The following is a 19,971-nucleotide window of genomic DNA, read 5'->3' on the forward strand; positions in this document are numbered from 1 at the left end:
AAAAAAAAAAAAAAAAAAAAAAAAAAAAAAGAAATTAAATGAAATGTGGTTTCTGTCTGTGTTCTTCTGGCACTAAATAAAAATAGTACCTTGAGTGGCAGTCTTATGAATAATTTTCATTTTCTTTTTACCTGCATTTTCTGATTTGCCTATAATAAACATATGTAGATTTTTCACCATTTTAAATCAAACACTTATCATTACTCTTTACCAACTATTGTATTAGTTTCCTATCAGTGCTGTAGCAAATTGCTAGTAAAGTGGGTGGTTTAAAGCAAAACATATTTACCATTTTACAGTTCTGGAAGTCAGAATACAGTGGGTCCGCAAAGCAGTTTATCCTGGTCAACACTCTGACGGGAGATTTGTTTCCTTGCCTTTTCTAGTTTCTAGACAGCACCTCCATTCCTCGGCTCATGACCCCCTTCCTTCATCTTCAAGGCCAGAAGGTTAGCATCCTTTCTCCTCTTTAACCTTCCACCTTCTACCTACCTCTTAAGAAGACTCTTGGGATTACATTGGCTCTACCCAAATAATCCAGGATAATCTCACTTTGAGCCTTAATCACACGTGCAAAGTTCTTTTGCCATGGAAAGCAACACATTAACAGGTTCCAGGGATTAAGATCTGGACATCTTTAGGGGCCATTTTGCAGCCTTCCACATCTACATGTAAATGAATACGAAAGGTAATTAAAATAAAAACTGTGAAGTAAGCACAGCCAACCCCTGAAAATAAAAGGCACAATTTCAATGGTTGGAAGAAAGCTCCCAGGGAAAAATAAGCTGGTCTGGCTTCAGCTTCCCTGACAGTCATAAAGCCTATTCTGGGGAAGTGAGGGAACAAAGCTTTAAGTGATTTCTTGGAAACAAAGGGCTTAATATTGTTGGGGTTTCTGGCCAGCCTGGAATGCTCATTTGGCAGGCATAAGTTCAGGGATGAACTCCTATGAATTTTATACTTGCAAGCTCTCCAAGAGCAGGTACACAGTAGAACATTTCCAGCAGCTCAAGGAAGGAACAGGAACTTCATTAGAACACAGAACACAGTCTTGGGGACTTGGGAGGAAGGGTGGGAGTGGGGCAATGGATAAGACTACAAATAGGGTGCAGCATATACTGTTTGGGTGATAGATGCACCAAAATCTCACAAATTACCACTGAAGAATGTACTCATGTAACCAACCACCACTTGCACCCCAATAACCTGTGTGTGGTGGAGAACAACATGGTCAGATTTTGGGCCAGTTTTCCCCCAGGCTGTTTCTCAGTGTAAAATGATGGTACAATGAGGCCGGGCGCGGTGGCTCAAGCCTGTAATCCCAGCACTTTGGGAGGCCGAGACGGGCGGATCACGAGGTCAGGAGATCGAGACCACCCTGGCTAACACGGTGAAACCCCGTCTCTACTAAAAAAATACAAAAAAAAAAAACAAAAACTAGCCGGGCGCGGTGGCGGGCGCCTGTAGTCCCAACTACTCGGGAGGCTGAGGCAGGAGAATGGCGTGAACCCGGGAGGCGGAGCTTGCAGTGAGCTGAGATCCGGCCACTGCACTCCAGCCTGGGCGGCAGAGCGAGACTCCGTCTCAAAAAAAAAAAAAAAAAAAAAAAATGATGGTACAATGATAGCAGGCATCTTTGTGATGACAGCTCTCATGAGCCAGTGTTCCAATCTGAACCACTTGCCTTCTACGGAGTGTACATGTATAATCCCGAGAGTCCTTCACCAAGCTCTTTGGACGAGTCCCGTCACTGCTTCCCTGTGTTTGGCTGGAAGAGCACACATCCTTCAGAAGCCCCTTAAGAAATGGTACTCAGGAAGGAAATGCTTTTGAGATCTCTTATATCTCAAAGTGTCTTTATTCTACCCTAACCCTTGGCTTAAAATTTGGCTATGTATAGAGTTCTAGGTTGGAAATAATTTTTTTTGTAAGAATTCCAAAGGCATTTCTCCATTATCTTCTTTGTAGCTTCCAAAGATGTTGTTGAGAAGCTTGAAGACATTTTGATTCTTGATCCTTTATATGTAACAATCCGCCCCTCCTCCCCCACTCCATGCCTGCAGAATCTTCGTGTGCTTGGGTGTTCTGTTATCTCACAAATAACGTGCTCCAGAGTTGGTCTATTTTCATCCATTGTGCAGTGACCTTTTGATTCTGGTAATTCTATCAATCAGTTCTGGAAAATTCTGAATTATTTTGATGACTTCTTCCCTCCAGTTTTCTCTCAGGTTATTCAGCTACTGACTTTCCAGACTGGTCCTCCTATTTTCTCTTCTCTGTTTTCCATGTTTGTCTTTGTTGGCTTCACTTTCTTTGAGTTTGTAAACTTTAATTCCTAACTTTCCCATTGAATTTTAATTCCTGCTACCATATTTTTAATTTCAATGAGCTGTTTTGTTCTTTCTTAATAAAATAGCATCTTGTATATTATTATGGCTGCAATATCTTCTCTGAGGATATATTTTTCTTTTTTGAGACAGGGTCTGGTTCTGTCATTCAGGCTGGAGTACAGTGTCACATAGTTCATTAAAACAGTAACCGCCTTCTGAGGCTTGAATTCCTGGACTCAAGCAATCCTCCTCCCTAGCCTCCCAAGTAGCTGATACTATAGGCGCACACCACCATGTCTGGCTAATTTTTGTATGTTTTGTAAAGATGAGGGTCTCACTACGTTGCCCAGGCTAGTCTCAAATTTCTGGGCTCAAGTTATCCTCCCACCTTGGCCTCCCAAAGTGCTGGGATTTACAGACATGAGCCATCACACCCAGCCTGAGGATATATTTCTTAAAAAAAGGTTTTCTTCTTACATCATCTGTTTTCTCCATAGTCTTTCGCAGATTTGTTTTACTCCTTGTCTTTCACAATGTACAACTGCCTTATCTGGTGATCCTCAACTCTCTACTCATGTTTAAAAGTGGGGAGCTAAAACATGGTTTAGAAGCTGTGTTGGTTAGGGGGTGGTTTGTTGAGCCTCTCTGCTCTGTGTCCTGGCTTGGTCATTTCATTTGTTGGGAAACTCTGAATTTCAACAACTGTAGTAGGTCTTTCTCTTAGGCTGGTCAGATACTCCACAACTCTTTCCATTTCCTTCCGAGAGAAGGCCAAGGGTGGGGAATGAAGAGATGGATGACAACACTCCATATGCATTCATTCCCACAGTCCCTATCTTTAACACAGAAATGTAGCTCTTGCTGGGTGCTATGGCTCACGCCTATAATCCCAGCACTCTGGGAGGCCAAGGTGGGCGGATCACCTGAGGTTGGGAGTTTGAGACCAGCCTGACCAACATGGAGCAATCCCACCTCTACTAAAAATACAAAATTAGCCGGGCATAGTGGCACATGCCTGTAATCCCAGCTACTTGGGAGGCTGAGGCAGGAGAATTGCTTGAACCCGGGAGGTGGAGGTTGTGGTGAGCTGAGATCGGATCACTGAACTCCAGCCTGGGCAACAAGAGCAAAATCTGTTTCCAAAAAAAAAAAAGAAAGAAATGTGGCTCTCAATTGTCTTAAGGTACTTTCAAAAGTACTGACCATTTATCATATCATAGATCAAAAAGTTCTAGGTTTATTTTGTATTATAATGAACATCCTTTTATATTTTTCAAAATTGAAAAATAATTTTTAGATTTTTCAATTTATATTTTTCAGTTATTGAGATAAACATCTCAATAATTTTTTTTTTTTTTTTTGAGATGGAGTCTCACTCTGTCACCAGGCTAGAGTGCAGTGGTGCAATCTCGGCTCACTGCAACCTCTGCCACCTGGGTACAAGCGATTCTCCTGCCTCAGCCTCCCAAGCAGCTTGGACTACAGGCACATGCCACCACGCCCAGCTAATTTTTGTATTTTTAGTAGAGACAGGTTTCACCATGTTGGCCAGGATGGTCTCGATCTCCTGACCTCGTGATCCGCCCACCTCAGCCTCCCAAAGTGCTGGGATTACAGGTGTGAGCCACTGACCTTTCAATAATTTTGAGTCAGTATTTACACATTAAGACTACCTTGATTCATTTGAGACAGGGTCTTGCTCTGTCACCCAGGCTGGTGCGCAGTGTCACAATCATATCTTATGGTGGCTTTGAACTCCTGGACACAAGTGATCCTCCTACCTCAGTCTCTCAAAGCACTGGGATTACAGACGTGAGCCACCACACCTAGCAAGACTATCTTTTGATATGTTGCAAGTATTTTTTCTGAATTGGGCACGAATCTTTTATACAATTTAATTCCTTACAAGTAGAGAAGAAAGAACATTAACTCTGGAGCTGGACTATTGGGTTCAAAACCTGACTGACATTTTCTATAAAAAAGCTGACATTTTCAGCTATAAAACCTTGGCAAGTTATGTTATTTAACTGGGGTCTGTTACATGTCCACATATGAGAAAAACAGTAACCGCCTCCTGAGGTTTTTGTGAGAACCAAATAATTTTTATTCATATACATCTAGTTCACCTATCTAAGGTGTTCAGAACAGTGTTCAGCACATATTAAGCTTGATATAACTGTTACCTATGATGATGATGGTGATAATGATGACTCTGTACAGTCACTGTATTTCTGAAGTCTTGTTTGGTAATCAAGAATGTGTTTCGAACTATCTCTTTATTAGACAAAGTCATAAACCAAAAATTTCCAACTTCCTGTACATGTTGAAGGCTTTAAATAAGGATCCTTGGATACAAAATATGGTCCGCATGGCTGAAAATTAATTCTATGACACAATATTATTCTAAAGTCATAACTTACTTTGAAAGCCTAAAGATTTTCTTTTATGGTTACAAAAATACCACCAAGCTAGACATTTTAATTCTGTTGAGATATACAAATAGAATTACTACAGCAGCCCACACATTCTATGATTTCTAAACATTTAAACATCAATGGTTTTGTGAAGATGCTGTTGTCCTTCACAGTTCATTAAAAGTTCAGATGCCTTTTGTGAAAGCCCACCTTTTCTTCTACCTGCTAAACTGTCTTTTCAGAAGTCTTGCCGGATGTTTTCCTTGTTTGCCTCTCCATGTTGCTGCTTAATTTGATAGATTTCATTTTCTAGCTGAACAATAGTCCGTTCAATCTCATAATTCTTACTGACCAGGGATACCCAACTAGAATGGGGGGGGGGGAAAAGGAAGAAAATTACTCAATGTAAAATTTCTCTTAGAAGATTTTATTTTAAATGTATACACACGTTCACCCAGAGCTATAACACTAACCTTCACTTTTTTTTTTTTTTTTGAGACAGAGTCTCACTCTTGTTGCCCAGACTGGAATACAATGGCACAACCTTGGCTCACTGCAACCTCTGCCTCCCGGGTTCAAGCGATTCTCTCGCCTCAGCCTCCCGAGCAGCTGGATTACAGGCACATGCCACCACGGCTGGCTAATGTTTTTGTACGTTTAGTAGAGATGGGGTTTTCACCATGTTGGCCAGGCTGGTCTCAAACTCCTGATCTCAGGTGATCCACCCACCTCGGCCTCCCAATGTGCTGGGATTACAGGCGTGAGCCACTGCACCCAGCCTAAACTTTACTTTCAACTTTCCATTAAAAAAAATCAAGGCACAATTGTGGAAAAGTAGGTAAAGGGTACATGGAATCTGTATTCTTTCTTTTTTCTTTTTTTCCCCCCAGAGATAGGGTCTTACTCTGTTGCCTAGGCTGGAATGCAGTGGTGTGATCACAGCTCACTGCAGCCTGGAACTCCTGAGCTCAAGCAATCCTTCCACCTTAGCCTCCCGAGGAGCTAAGACTACAGGTGCATGCCATCATGCCTGGGTTCATTTAAAAACATTTTTTTTTGTAGAGACAGGGTCTTGTTATGTTGCCCAGGCTCATCTTGAACTCCTGGCTTCAAGCAATCCTCCTACCTTGGCCTACCAAGGCACTAGGATTACAATGTGAGTCACCACACCTGGCTCTCTGTATTATTTCTTACAACTGCATGGGAATCTACAATTATCTCAGAAGTTCAACTAATAAAAAAGCAAATTAGAAACAGATGAGAGAACTTGTAAACCAGAAGAAATAGGAAAGAGTGATGAAGACAGTATCTAATTTAATCAACAAAAAGGAAAGAGGCAACAGTTTATTAAATTGAGGAAAAAACATGAAAGGGTACCAAAGAGACTGATAACACGTACATGGAGATGGTAGAACAAGGAGAATAACTTGAGTAATGAAGGGACAAAGGGAATGGGAAAGCAAAAAAGAAAAGAGAAATGACACAAATATTCAAGATATTGTATAAAGGCATACGTGTGTATGTAAAAGAACATTTTTTAAAATGTATAAACCTGAGGTACAAACAAATTATCAAGAAAAGTATGAAATCTCCCTCCCTACAATATTTTATAAAATTAATTTTTTTCCTTTTTTTTTTTTAAGACTAGGTCTCACTCTGTTGCCCAGGCTGGAGTGCATTGGTGCGATTATGGCTCACTGCAGCTTCAACCTCCCAGGCTAAGCAATCTTCCTGCCTCAGCCTCCACAGTAGCTGGGACTACAGGCATGTGCCACTGTAGCTGGCTATTTTTTTTTTCCATTTAAAAGGAGAATAAAGGTAGAATTCTATTCAAGGCCAAAAATACTAGACTAAAAACAGGGTATTCTAAGACCAGAATCCTTTAGCAATGGTTCAATTTAGCAAAGGATCCTTCACCAATGGTTCAATTCTCGTTTATAGTTCTCTTTAACACCTTATAGAAAGGCAGAGACAGTGAAGGGTGAATTCAGAAAACAGCATTTTCTTTGACACCTATGCCATCCCACATGAATGCTATTTGAATATTACTGAATCGACCTTAGACTGGGCTAAACAATTTAAAAGATGATGGAATTATAGATACTCACTTTGACTCCATTTCTCTCAATTTAGATCCAGCTGTGAGCTGCATGTTCTTTCTCTGCCAGTTTAAATCTTGAATATGTTTTCTGTAAAAAATTATACAACCTAATGACATTTTAATGTAAGACCAAAACTCAACAGAAAACTCTGTAACACAAGAGAATATCTTAATCCCATGAGAACAATATTATGTACAGTTATAGGCTAACTGTAGAAATTACCGTTCTTCTAATTATTTTTTGATTACAAGTTTCATAAAACATGCTCATTGTGAGAAATCACACACACACACACACGAGCACACACAGATTACAAGTCTCAAGTCCCTCTTCCCATGCATGTCTCCTTTTTCCTGATAACTCCTGTTGAGTTTTTGCTGGGTGTCCTTCCAGGCTTTCCTATATGTGTGTGTAGAAATCGGTTTTAAAAATCAGATTATATGTGTTATTCTCCAACTTTTTCCCCCTCTAAAAGTGTCTTTCCATGTTTGCAGACTTGCAAGCTGCAAGTGGCAGAGATGTTTTCAGACCTCAGGCCTACTACTCGTCTACTTAGGTAGGGCAAACCCAGTGCCAGATGTTGAACAAAGACAGTGGATCAATTGTTTACTTTCACCTGGCTGCAGTCTCATTGCTTTCTTTTTCCTCCTATTTTCTATTTATTAAAGGTTCACTTTAATAAAGTTCATTCTGTAATAGGAAAAAACAATTTACCTTAACTTCTGAAGTTCTTTCTGTGCGTGTTCAATCATATGAACTAGATTTCTGAAGGAAAAGAGGAAAATCAGATTAAAATACATTAAAATAGTACCAATTAAAAGTGAACTTTTTCAAGTTTTTTTGCTAAAAATCGTATTTATGGAGCTCTGTGCCAAGAACTATGTTGGACACTCCATAATCAAGGACTATCACCCATGCTGGAATGCAGTGGTGTGATCATGGCTCACTGCAGCCTTCACCTCCCAAGATCAAGTAATCCTCCTGCCTCAGCCTCCCGAGGAGCCGCAATCCTCCCACCTTGGCTTCCCAAACTGCTGGAATTACCATGCCCTGCCTGATAATTTGAGTACTTAGGTTGCTTTTCTTATGAGACAGTCTCATTCTGTTGCCCAGGCTGGAGTGAAGTGGTGTGATCTGCAGCCTCTGCCTCCTGGTTCAAGCAATTCTCCTGCCTCAGTGTCCCACGTAGCTGGGATTACAGGCGTGCACTGCCGTGCCTTGCTAATTTTTGTATTTTTTTTTTTTTTAGCAGAGATGGGGTTTCACTACGTTGGCCAGGCTGGTCTTGAACTCCTGACCACAAGCAATCCATCCACCTCGGTCTCCCAAAGTGCTGGGATTACAGGTGTGAGCCACTGCACCCGGCTTTTTTTTTTGGACAGAGTCTTGCTCTACTGTTGCCCAAGTTGGAGTGTAGCCGCACAATCATGGCAGCCTCAACCTCCTGGGCTCAATCGATCCTCCCACTTCAGGCCTTCAAAGTAGTTCGGATTACAGGCATAAGCCACCATGCCCGGCTAATTTTTGTTATTTTTTTGTAGAGACAGGGTTTCACTGTGTTGTCCGGGCTGGTCTTGAACTCCTGGGCTCAAGCAGTCTCCCCACCTTGGCCTTCAAAGTGTTGGAATTACATGCATGAGACATCACACACAGCCTTTTGTCACTTCTTAAACTGTCATGACTTCTTGTCACAGAGAAGATGGAATATATCTGAGTATATCCACTTATTATTTCTCAACCCCCTTTTATCTCTATATTTCTTCATATACATTTATCCTGTCATTCTCTCCTCCTGTCCACTGCTAGAGAGAGGTGAGAAAAAGAAAACTGTTGTAGATTTGAGATACCAGTCCATATTTGCATGTAACCTATGCACAGCAACATAAAAAACAGATACCAGTCCAGGTCAGCTGTAACTAGCACAGGAGAAAAGTTCAATAATACAGAGTACCATATCATTATTTCAGAGAAGTAATAAAACAGATTTTAATCTCTTTTTTAAGTTTAAATAACAGCTTTATTGAGATATAATTCCACATCATATCAGTTTCCTCTTAAGGCAGTGGATCAATCACCTATAGGGTCCATTTTAACCACATCTGGCCCTAATGTGTTCTTGCTCTAAATCTAATATTGTTTCCTGGCTTTTGTGACTCAAATTTTCTGCTGCTCACCTGAGTTACTCTCCTATCTCTACTGACTGGTTTCCCTGCATTAGTTGCAATTCTCTCAAGACTCAGTCTTTAAACAGCTGTGCCTCTCTAGGCTTTCTCTCAGGTCAACCCTCTTTCCTTGACTTCGACGATCACTCCATGCTGAGGACTACTGATTTTAGTGCTCTATTCCAGACTCTGCCCACCAACAAGGGAGCTTTCCTTTGAATTGGCTCTCCCTGAAAGTTTAGTTTGTCTTCTCCCTTCTCCCACCCTTCCTCTTAAATATACTTTGATAAAATATAGTACACCTCCTCTGGAGAAGTGTCCATTGAATTTGGAGGAGACAAAATATGCTCAGGGGAATGTTAAGCACTATAGAGCACTTTGTGATTAAATGGAAAACAAGTGATGTGCACAGTAATTCTGTGTAGAGTTACTCAGAAGAGGGAGACAATACTAGAAGCAGAATTTCAATCAGGGAAGAAGACAAGTAAGCGAACTAGAGCTGGGCCCTAAACAAGCTGAATTTGGGTAGAAAAGGTAAAGTCAAGGGCAAGTAAAGGCCCAGAGGCAGGATTTATGATAATCACCAGAGAAAGGACTAGTTTGGGTTGAGTTAAAAGTTTACAGTTGAGGGAGTAAGGAAAAGGCCTTGAATACCATGTTAAAAAGCCTGGCCCAGTCAGGTGCTCACACCTACAATCCCAGCACTTTGAGAGGGTGATGCTGGAGGATCACTTGAGGCCAGGAGCTTGAGACCAGCCTGGTCAACGTGGTGAAACCCCGTCTCTACAAAAAATACAAAAATCAGCCAGGCGTGGTGGCGTGTATCTATAATCCCACCTACTCTGGAGGCTGAGGCAGAAGAGTTGCTTGAACCCGGGAGGGTTGCAGTGAGCTGAGATTGTGGCACTGCATTCTAGCTTGGGCGACAGAGTAAGATTCTGTCCCGACCCCCGCCTTCACCTCCAAAGAAAAAGAAAAAAAGCTTGGCCCTTACCTTGCAGGTAATAGGGAATTATTAAAGGTTTTCAGGTAAGTTGACAGCAGTGTTCTTTTCAATGTCATATTTTTTCCTCTGCATCTATGCACTCCATTCCTGGAATGTTTTCCTTGTTTCCTTCTAAACATCCCAATTTCACCCTTCTTCAACAACCCTCAACTTTATGCCCCATCTTTTTTTTGTTTTTTTCAAACAGACTATAGGTGTGTACCACCATACCTGGCTATTTTTTATTGTTTTCTGTAGAGACAGGGCTTCACTACGTTGCCCAGCCTGGTCTCAAACTCTTGGCCTCAAGTGATCCTCCTGTCTCAGCCTCCCAAAGCACTAGGATTACAGGTGTGAAACACCACACCTGGCAATGCCCTATCTCTTAATGCTTAGCTTACAGACCACAGCACACAATGTAACACTTGCCCCCATACTGCCAAAAATAGACTACTGGTTACTTGGCATAAAACTTACTGTCTCTTCCATTAGATAGAGCTTCTTGAGAAGAATCACAGTTTTCCATTTTGTGAAACAGATTTACTGATGTCACCTAAATTTCTTAATCACCCTGATCCGGTTCTTTTTTTCCCCCCTTGCAATATATAGATATATAAAAGAAAGTTAGTTGTTGGCTTTGTAGAGTTTCCCAAATTCTGGATTTTGTCCACTGGTATTATGTGGCTACAAATACTTAATGCATAATTCTGAAGATTTGAGAAACAGTATTATCATTTCATGGTTTTGCTTTATTTTATACAGCTATGTTTCAGGAAACACACTCTAACAAAAGTTGTACACACTATTATGAAGTTCTGTGGCCTTTTTCTCTTAAATTGTAAATACACAATCAGGAAATCTCAGGGCACAAAGGGGCCATGCAGATAATCTAACCACCGAATTTTGCAAGCAAGGAATCTGAATTCTAGACAGACAATAAATACTAAAGCTACAGCTAGTTACATGGAACAGAAACAGGTTAGTGGCTTGTTTTGACAACAAATACTTGCTCAAATTTATCTATAATCTCAAAATTACTACTTGTAGTGTTTTGCATTCATTCATGGACATGTGCACAGCAGTGAAAAATCCGGGCTGCTGAGCATGCACATTCGCAGCTGAGGATGAACAAGGAGGTACTTTGCCTTCTTGTTTCAGCTCTCATACAGTAATAAGCAGACGATGAAGTTCAAGTTCTAAGTCTGGGATCTGTTAGTGGGGTAGTTTCAAGAAAGTTACTTTACATTTCTCAACTTTGTTTTCTCTTTTATAAAATAAAGACAGAAGTCTACCAGGATGAGTTTATTCTAGGATTTAAGATTATAATCTGTGTGAGAGATATGTATATGTGTGCACATGAATATGTATATATTCCCCCTAGGAGATATGGTACAGTATTTGCTAATTCAGTGTCCACAGGACTTAAAGAACATAATGCATGACTAATGAGAATCAACTGTTTAAGCAAACTTGATAACATTCTATCAAGTGGTGCTCTGCAGATGGGACCTCAGAACTCGTTTTCTTACAATATTATACATTAAATGTGGTAGTTTGGTTTAGGTCCTCTTAGTACTCTTGAACTTTGGGGTGGGTTTCAAAATAGTGGCCTTTCATATGGGTCGTAGTTCTAGAACATAATCCCAAGAAAAAGTCTAGCTGTATTATTTTTATCCCACTTCCCCTACCCATACTTTGTGGGGGTTTTTTTGTTTGTTTTTTGAGATAGAGTCTCGCTTTGTCACCCTGGCTGGAGTGCACTGGTGCAATCTCAGCTCACTGCAACCTCTGCCTCCCGGGTTCAAGCAGTTCTCCTGCCCCAGACTCCTGAGTAGCTGTGACTACAGAAGTGCCACCATGGCTGGCTAATCTTTTTTTTTTTTTTTTTAAGTAGAGATGCGGTTTTACCATGTTGGCCAGGCTAGTCTCAAACTCCTGACCTCAGGTGATCGCCTCGGCCTCCTGAAGTGCTGGGATTATAGGCGTAATCCACCGCACCCAGCTTTTTTTTTTTTTTTTTGAGATAGAGTCTCACTCTGTCGCCTAGGCTGGAGTGCAGTGGCACAATCTTGGCTCAGTGCAACCTCTGCCTCCCAGGCTCAAGCAATTCTCATGCCACAGCCTCCAGAGTAGCTGGGATTACAGGCGCGCGTTACCATGCCCAGCTAATTTTGGGTGTGTGTATGTGTGTGTGTGTGGTTTTTTTTTTTGTAGAAATGGGGTTTCACCATGTTGGCCAGGCTGGTCTCGAACTCCTGACCTCAAGCACTCCACCTGCCTCTGCCTCCCAAAGGGCTGGGATTATTGGCGTAAGCCACTGCACCCAGCACCTCCCATACTTTTAAAAAGTACTAAAACTTTGGGTGAGATGGAAAGAAAAGGAAAAAAAAAAAGGTTCTTACTCATTGTATACTTTCCAGGCATTACATCCATGCTGTGACATTAGTTCCAGATTCTCAATTCTAACTGCTTGATGCTCTAACTGGGCCATAGAATTGTTTACACATTCTTGCCATGCAGTAATGTCATTTTTTTGACCAGAGGAAGGGGCTGGAAGCTCATATCTGAAATTAAACAACAAAATAAAACCATCTGTACTGTCAAGCCTTTACATCTCTTCCCAACAGAATGTCCCATGAGTCTCCATATAGTATAAAAACTACAGAAGACTGAGGATGTAAACCTTGCAATAATAAGAAACTGATACAGCCTAACAATCAATTTACAAATATGATTTAGCACCATTATGTTCACTTCAATGTGAACTGGTTAAATAAGCAACATTACATTCACATAAAAGATTGTTATATTAGCTATTAAATGATGTCACTGAAGAACATTTAATATTAAGATGTGAATAATATATTAAGGGGAAAAAGTAGTAGACAAAAACCTTTGCTACCATTTTTGTAAAATACTCACATCCACCCATCCACTAACATACCCATTCCCCGGTAGAGAAAAAAAATGAGAAGTGATATGACTCCTTCTATTCCCTCTTCACACCACCCAGTCAGTCCTTCAACACTGCCTCCCTAGATATCTATAGATCTGTATCTACAGATATCTATAGATATATATCTATATCTACATCTCTATATCTATCTATAGATCTCTGTATCTATATCTATATCCATAGATATATCTTTATCTATCTATAGCTGTATCTACAGATATCTCTCTATATATAGTTTTTTTTCAAGACTGGGTCTCCCTCTGTTCCCCACGCTGGAGTGCAGTGGTACAATCTTGGCTTGCTGCAACCTCCATCTCCCGGAGGATGTCAAGCGATCTCCCTACCTCAGCTTTCCAAGTAGCTGGGTCTACGGGTGCGTGCCACCATACCCAGGTACGTTGTTTATTATTATTATTATTTTTTTGGCAGAGATAGGGTTTTGCCATGTTGTCCAGGCTGGTCTCAAAACTCCTGGATTCAAGCAATCCGCCAGTCTCGGCCTCCCAAAGTGCTGGAATTACAGGTGTGAGCCACCACGCCCAGCCAACACTGCCAATATTAGCCAGCAAATACATTCTTCACAAATCTCAGCTCATTACTGAGTTACTACAAATTAAATTTTAATTTCCATTTTAATATTCTTACCGTTTCATACTGAGCAATTCAATTGGTTGTCGAGCAGCCAGTCTTTCAAATTCATTTCTCATTATGTCAGTCTGATGTGTAAATCAGAAAAAGATTTCTAAGATCATGTTGACAATTGAAATTAACAATCACCAAAGAATAGATTTAAGCTACACTACCTATTATAATGAATCATTTACCTTTCCCTAATTCTTCTCTGAGTTAAATGCTCTCTAGAATCACACACAAACACACACAGTCACTTCACATTCAGCTTAGCCAGGAAAAGTGGCATGTATTAAGGAGCCCACAGAGAAAAGGATTAATCCTAACTCAGATGTTCTCAATTCCAGAAGCATGTTACCATCAGTTGGACAGTGCTATGGTTTGAATGTTTGTCCCCTCTGAAACTCATATGGAAACTTAATCCCCAATGTAATAGTATTAAGAGGTGGGGTCTTTAAGAGGTGATTGGGTTATGAAGGCTCAACCCATTCATGGATTAATGAGTTATCACCAGAGTGGGTATGTTATAAAAGCCAGTTTGTCTTTCTCTTGTGTGCCCCTACGTGCCATGTAATGCTCTGTGCTGCTTCAGGACTGTACACCAAGTACACATCAGCAAGAATGCCCTCACCAGATGCAGCCTGTGAACCTTACTTACACTTTCCAGCCTCCAGAAATCTAAGAATTTTTTTTTTTTTTTCACGATGAAGTCTCACTCTTGTCCCCCAGGCTGGACAGCAATGGCGCAATCTTGGCTCACTGCAACCTCTGCCTCCCAGGTTCAAGCGATTCTCTTGCCTCATCCTCCCGAGTAGCTGGGATTACAGGCGCCTGCCACCACGCCCGGCTAATTTTTGTATTTTTAGTAGAGACGGGGTTTCACCATGTTGGCCAGGCTGGTCTTGAACTCCTGACCTCAGGTGATCTGCCCGCCTCAGTCTCCCAAAGTGTCTTTTCTTTATATTCACTATCTTCTCTAGCAATTTTACTGTTTGCCAAGTAAATGTAGTATGGCTATTCCTCTTTAGGGATGTTTTGGCCAATATCTTATCCCATTTCCGTTCTGCACATTTCCTACCCTGAGTATAAAGAACTGCTTAAAATATTTGTTTGTAGTAATACTTCAGTTATTCCATGTAATTTTAATTTTCTGAGGGCTTCAACTATCTTAACAATTAGACTAGAGAATAAGTATCAAAGGCCTTACAGAAGCCTGCATTAATGTTTAAAAGTTTTGTATTAGGCCGGGCGAGGTGGCTCACGCCTGTAATCCCAGCACTTTGGGAGGCCGAGGCGGGTGGATCACGAGGCCAAGAGATTGAGACCATCCTGGCCAAGATGGTGAAACCTTGTATCTACTAAAAATACAAAAACTAGCAGGGCATGATGGCACGCGCTTGTAATCCCAGCTACTTGGGAGGCTGAGGCAGGAGAACTTCTTGAACCCGGGAGGCAGAGGTTGCAGTGATCCAAGATCGCGCCACTGCACTCCAGCCTGGCAACAGAGTGAGACTCCATCTAAAAAAAAAAAAAAAAAAAAAAATTTGTATTAAGCATTTCTTTCTGGAGAAAGCATTTTGCAGGCACTACTGCTAAATTACACATAATCTTAAGAAAATGTAGTTATCTAGTTTCCTGCAAAAAATACCAAGGCATTTTAGCTAGAAAATTCTGCAGTGACAAAGAGTAACAGCTAATAATTAAACAAGAGGCAGTATAAAAATGTGGTATAAATAGTCTTGAGCCATACAGCACAGGAGGAACCCTTAACTAACTCACATGCTCAGTAAGTGATAGATCTGGAATTTTAGCTCAGCTCTCTCCAAAGACTAACCCAGTGTTCGTGGAGCTAAGTCATGGGTGGCGGGGTCGGTGGGGGAAATCCCTGCTCATGGAGTAGTCTCATCTCAGCTTTGAGAGGCCTTCCTCAACCACCCAACCTAGAGTCACCCAGTCACTTTATCACTATCATTCTCTGTGCAGCATTTATCAACAATTTTTCTGATCTATTTATTGTCCATCTCAACACTCTAGATTGTAAGGTTCATAAGTATGGACCCTGCCGATACTCTTCTCCAATATCCAGCATGGAATAGACCTTCGTAAATAGTTGTTAAGTGAATTAATGAAAGAGTAATTTCAGAGGCAGTTTGAAGAATGGTTAAGGTCTTAGTCAATGAGCCTTTCTAAGCTGCAGTTTTCCCAGCTAAAAAAATGGGGATAGTGAACATAGTTATATAGTTTATAGAGCTGTTTTGTGCACCAAGAAAGACAGTGAGCCCAGTATACATTACCAACTATTACTAAGAAAGGATGCCAAGTGTGGTGGCTCACACCTGTAATCCCAGCACTTTGGGAGGCCGAGGCAGGTGAATCACTTGAGGTCAGGAGTTCGAGATCAGCTTGGCCACAACGGTGAAACCCTGTCTGTACTAAAATTACAAAAATTAGTTGGGCATGGTAGTGCATGCCTGTAATCCCAGCTACTTGGGAGGCTGGGGGAGGAGAATCGCTTGAACCCAGGAGGCAGAGGTTGCAGCGAGCCGAGGAGTTGCATGCACTCCAGCCTAGGCGACAGAGCAAGACTCTGTCTCAAAAAAAGAAAGGATTAAATAATCAGTAAACTAATTACAGGAGAATCATTTGAACCCAGGAGTTTGCTAATTAAATAATCAGTAAACTAATTACAAAGGTATTTAAGAGAGAAGGAAAAAACTGGCAAAAGTATTATAAGAAGTCTGTGATTGAATGCAGTTATTTGAAAACGTCAGAAATCAGTCCAAGAAGCATTACTGTACTTAGTTCTCGCTCTTTTTTTTTTTTTTTAATGAGATGGAGTCTCGCTCTGTCGCCCAGGCTGGAGTGCAGTGGCGCCATCTTGGCTCACTGCCAGCTCCGCCTCCCGGGTTCAGGCCATTCTTCTGCCTCAGCCTCCTGAGTAGCTGGGACTACAGGCACCCGCCACCATGCCCAGTTAATTTTTTGTATTTTTAGTAGAGACAGGGTTTCACCCTGTCAGCCAGGATGGTCTCGATCTCCTGACCTCGTGATCCACTCGCCTCAGCCTCCCAAAGTGCTGGGATTACAGATGTGAGCCACTGTACTTAGTTCTTAATGTGGTTAACATCTACACCTAGGTAACAATATTTAGAAAAAGCATAGGAAAACACGTTCATAGGAACATATGTCTTCTACTTAAAACTTAGCCAAGGCTGCGCATGGTGGCTCACCGTGTATCCCAACACTTTGGGAGGATGAGGTGGGCGGATCACTTGAGGCCAGGAGTTCAAGACCAGCCTGGCCAACGTGGTGAAACCCCATCTCTACTGAAAATACAAAAATTAGCCAGGCATGGTGGCAGGCACCTGTAATCCTAGCTGCTCGCGAGGCTGAGGCAGGAGAATCACTTGAGCCCGGAAGGTGGAGGTTGCAGTGAGCAGAAATGGCACCACTGCACTCCAGCCTGGGTGACAGAGTAAGACTCCGTCTCAAACAAAAACAACAAACTTAACTATTTTTTCATGTTCCTTTAATGCAAATAATATCTTTTTTTTTTTTTCCTCTGAGACAGGATCTCAGTCTGTCGCCAGGCTGGAGCGCAATGGTATTATCATGGCTCACTGTAGCAGCCTTGAACTTCCAGGCTCAAGTGATCCTTCCACCTCAGCCTCCTGAGTGGCTGGGACTACAGGTGCATGCCATCATGCTTGGCTAATTTTTTAGTTTTTCTTTTGTAGAGAAAGGGTCTCACTATGCTGCACAAGCTGGTCTCAAGTGATCCTCACACCTCAGCCTCCTAAAGTGCTGGGATTACAGGTGTGAGCCACCACACCCAGCTAAATACTGCCTTTTAATAATACAATCCTTTCATAAATAAACGATTAGGTATAATGGGAAAAAAACTCCAAGCTGTACATATTGAAATACTTGAATCCAATAATTTAGAAATATCTTACATTTCACTTAGCTAATTAGACCCTAACTAGAATCTTGGGTGTACTTCAAGGTTATACATTTAAAATAGTATCATACTCACTGTGTGGAGTAGAACAGCATCTGACTCCCTAGGCAAGCATGGGCACTCCTTTCTCTAATCCTCTTGTCCTTATATATACCTCCACTACAGGTCCTTTACATATTATTACACATTTATACATACTATTGTAAACTTTCTGTTTTATATATCTAGCTCCTCATTGTATTGTATTTTTCTGTATTCAGAAACCCTATCTTTTTTTGGAGACGATGCTTGTCTTAAATAAAGAAAAATTAAAATAAAGCAAAATACATATTTTTTTAAAACCCACATATTTTTATCTCTATGATTTCAGAATCTAGAATGGCACCTAGCACTTGGAAAGTATTCGTATCAGGGAAAGTTCTTGCCTACATTAATCAGAAATGTGTTAATAAAAACATCGGACAGATTATAGAAAAAAGGAGAAGGCTGAGAAAAGAGTAGTATACACTTGGATATGGTTTGTCCCTTCAGTCATACCACAAACGTTTGGTAAATAACTAGACTTTAATACGCCACTCTCCAGTGGTTCTAAAGAGCTTAGGTAATTAGGCTTATACATATTAAAAAATTCTAGATCACCTGCTGTAGAGTGACTCTTGGCAGGAGAGGGTCCCTTTGAGAATTTACGCGTGGATCCTATCTCAAAGAATTGTAGCCACAAATTTTTGCATTAAGTGAGTCGTGGAGTCCCAGAAAGTCTTCCTATGGATCTTAGAATAAGAACCTCGGAGAAGACTTATCTAGCTAGCTGTTTTCAACAGACTGATACCTATGCAGGCAATGGTTAAAACTGGAATTTAAAAATCACTTTTACGTAGCTGAAGCTCTCAATCCAAAATAAAGGTTCACAGGAATCCTCGTTCATACCCGGGCTCAAGACATACTTACTTCAAAGGCAGAATAATCCGGGGCTGTTAGGTAGCTCAGGTAGTTCTTAGTAGGTCGGTATCTGCGAGTTTCCTCCTCCACCAGCGCTGCAGCCTTAGAAAGAGAAATGGGGCCAGGGTAGAAGCGGCAAATTGTAACATGTTTCTTTCGGTACCGAGCCAGCGAACAGTGAGTCAGCTACAAAGACACCCCGCACTCACCGCCTCCCGCACACCAGGGGCTTCATAACCTTGATCAAAATACGGCAGCGCATCCACCACAACCTCTCCAGCCACCAAACCCGTGCCCGCCATTCTGAGGACCTCAGGTTTGCCTGCGTTTTCTGCGTCTGCGTATACTGAGTTCTATTTAGATACGCCGGCGTCTGACACTGATGTAATCACGTTCCCTGCAGATTGACGTTCGCGCATGCTCAGTTGCTAATTTTGAAGGCAGGTCCGCCCGGTATCTAGAAATTGCCGGGCTGCTTTGTTTTGGGCGGACGTGACGTCAGTCTTGGCTTCACTGCGTCAGCGGAAGGCCTCAATTTCCTGTCTTCTGCTTACTGTATTTTTTTTGCCAGCGAATGGTGGCGATTTGAAGTTAGGGCTTTTCGTTTCCTCCAAAACATTGATATCTGGAACGGGAGCCCCTTAACACTTTTGGAGGGAACTGGCTGCAGGATTTGACGGGGAGAGATAACTGATTTCCCACCTCTGCTTACTGCCACCGTCTCCCCTTAATCTTCTCTTCCTCTGCGCCGGACTTCTTTCCTTTTTTATTATGGACACACGGTCTTGTTCTGCTGCCCAGGTTGGAGTGCAGTGGCGCGATCATAGTTCACTGCAGCCTCAACCCCCCCCAGGCCCAAGCGATCCTTCCACCTCAGCCTCCTGAGCCGCTGGGCCTAGAGGTGCACACCACCACGCCTGGCTAATTTTTAAATTTTTTTTTTTTTTTTCCCGAGACGGAGTCTCACTCTGTCGCCCAGGCTGGAGTGCAGTGGCGCGATCTCGGCTCACTGCAAGCTCCGCCTCCTGCGTTCACGCCATTCTCCTGCCTCAGCCTCCTAGTAGCTGGGACTACAAGGCGTCCGCCACCATGCGTGGCTAATTTTTTGTATTTTCACCGTGTTAGCCAGGATGATCTCGATCTCCTGACCTCGTGATCCGCCCGCCTCGGCCTCCCAAAGTGCTGGGATTATAGGCGTGAGCCACAGCGCCCGGCCATTTTAAAATTTTTTTGTAGAGTTGGAGCCTTCCTATGTTGCCAAGGCTGGCCTCAAGCTATCCTCTCGCCTAGGCCTAAAATGTGGGGAATACAGGAGTAAGCCACTGCACCCCGGGTCGTTCTTTTACTTCCTTGCTGTACCCCGACTATCCTCCCCCACTCGCCACCCTGAAAACCTTTGCATTGGATAAGTACAATTCTTAAAGAGGCTCTAGAATTGGGCGCCAGTCTCCAATTAAAATTGTGAAGCTTTATGGTCTGAGTATCAAAAGGA

General features: G+C 42.0%; 1 protein-coding gene across 2 annotated transcripts; it reads right to left on the reverse strand.

The window, feature by feature from the left end:
- Window positions 1–4,410: 4,410 nt before the first annotated feature.
- BCAS2 (BCAS2, pre-mRNA processing factor) lies at window positions 4,411–18,826 on the reverse strand. Of its 2 annotated transcripts, none has more exons than XM_025360987.1 (7): window positions 18,689–18,826; window positions 18,489–18,581; window positions 13,595–13,665; window positions 12,396–12,557; window positions 7,561–7,611; window positions 6,853–6,933; window positions 4,411–5,109 (listed from the first exon to the last, which is right to left on the reverse strand). In XM_025360987.1, exons 1-7 carry the CDS (start codon window positions 18,779–18,781, stop codon window positions 4,983–4,985), a joined length of 678 nt encoding a protein of 225 aa, XP_025216772.1. In that variant the 5' UTR covers window positions 18,782–18,826; the 3' UTR covers window positions 4,411–4,982. The 2 variants fall into 2 exon arrangements, with proteins under 2 accessions (XP_025216772.1, XP_025216783.1); XM_025360998.1 differs by having other exon boundaries at window positions 18,718–18,805.
- Between the last annotated feature and the right edge of the window lie 1,145 nt (window positions 18,827–19,971).

The sequence above is a fragment of the Theropithecus gelada genome, chromosome 1 (genome assembly GCF_003255815.1).
Source record: "Theropithecus gelada isolate Dixy chromosome 1, Tgel_1.0, whole genome shotgun sequence".
Lineage (NCBI taxonomy): Eukaryota > Metazoa > Chordata > Mammalia > Primates > Cercopithecidae > Theropithecus > Theropithecus gelada.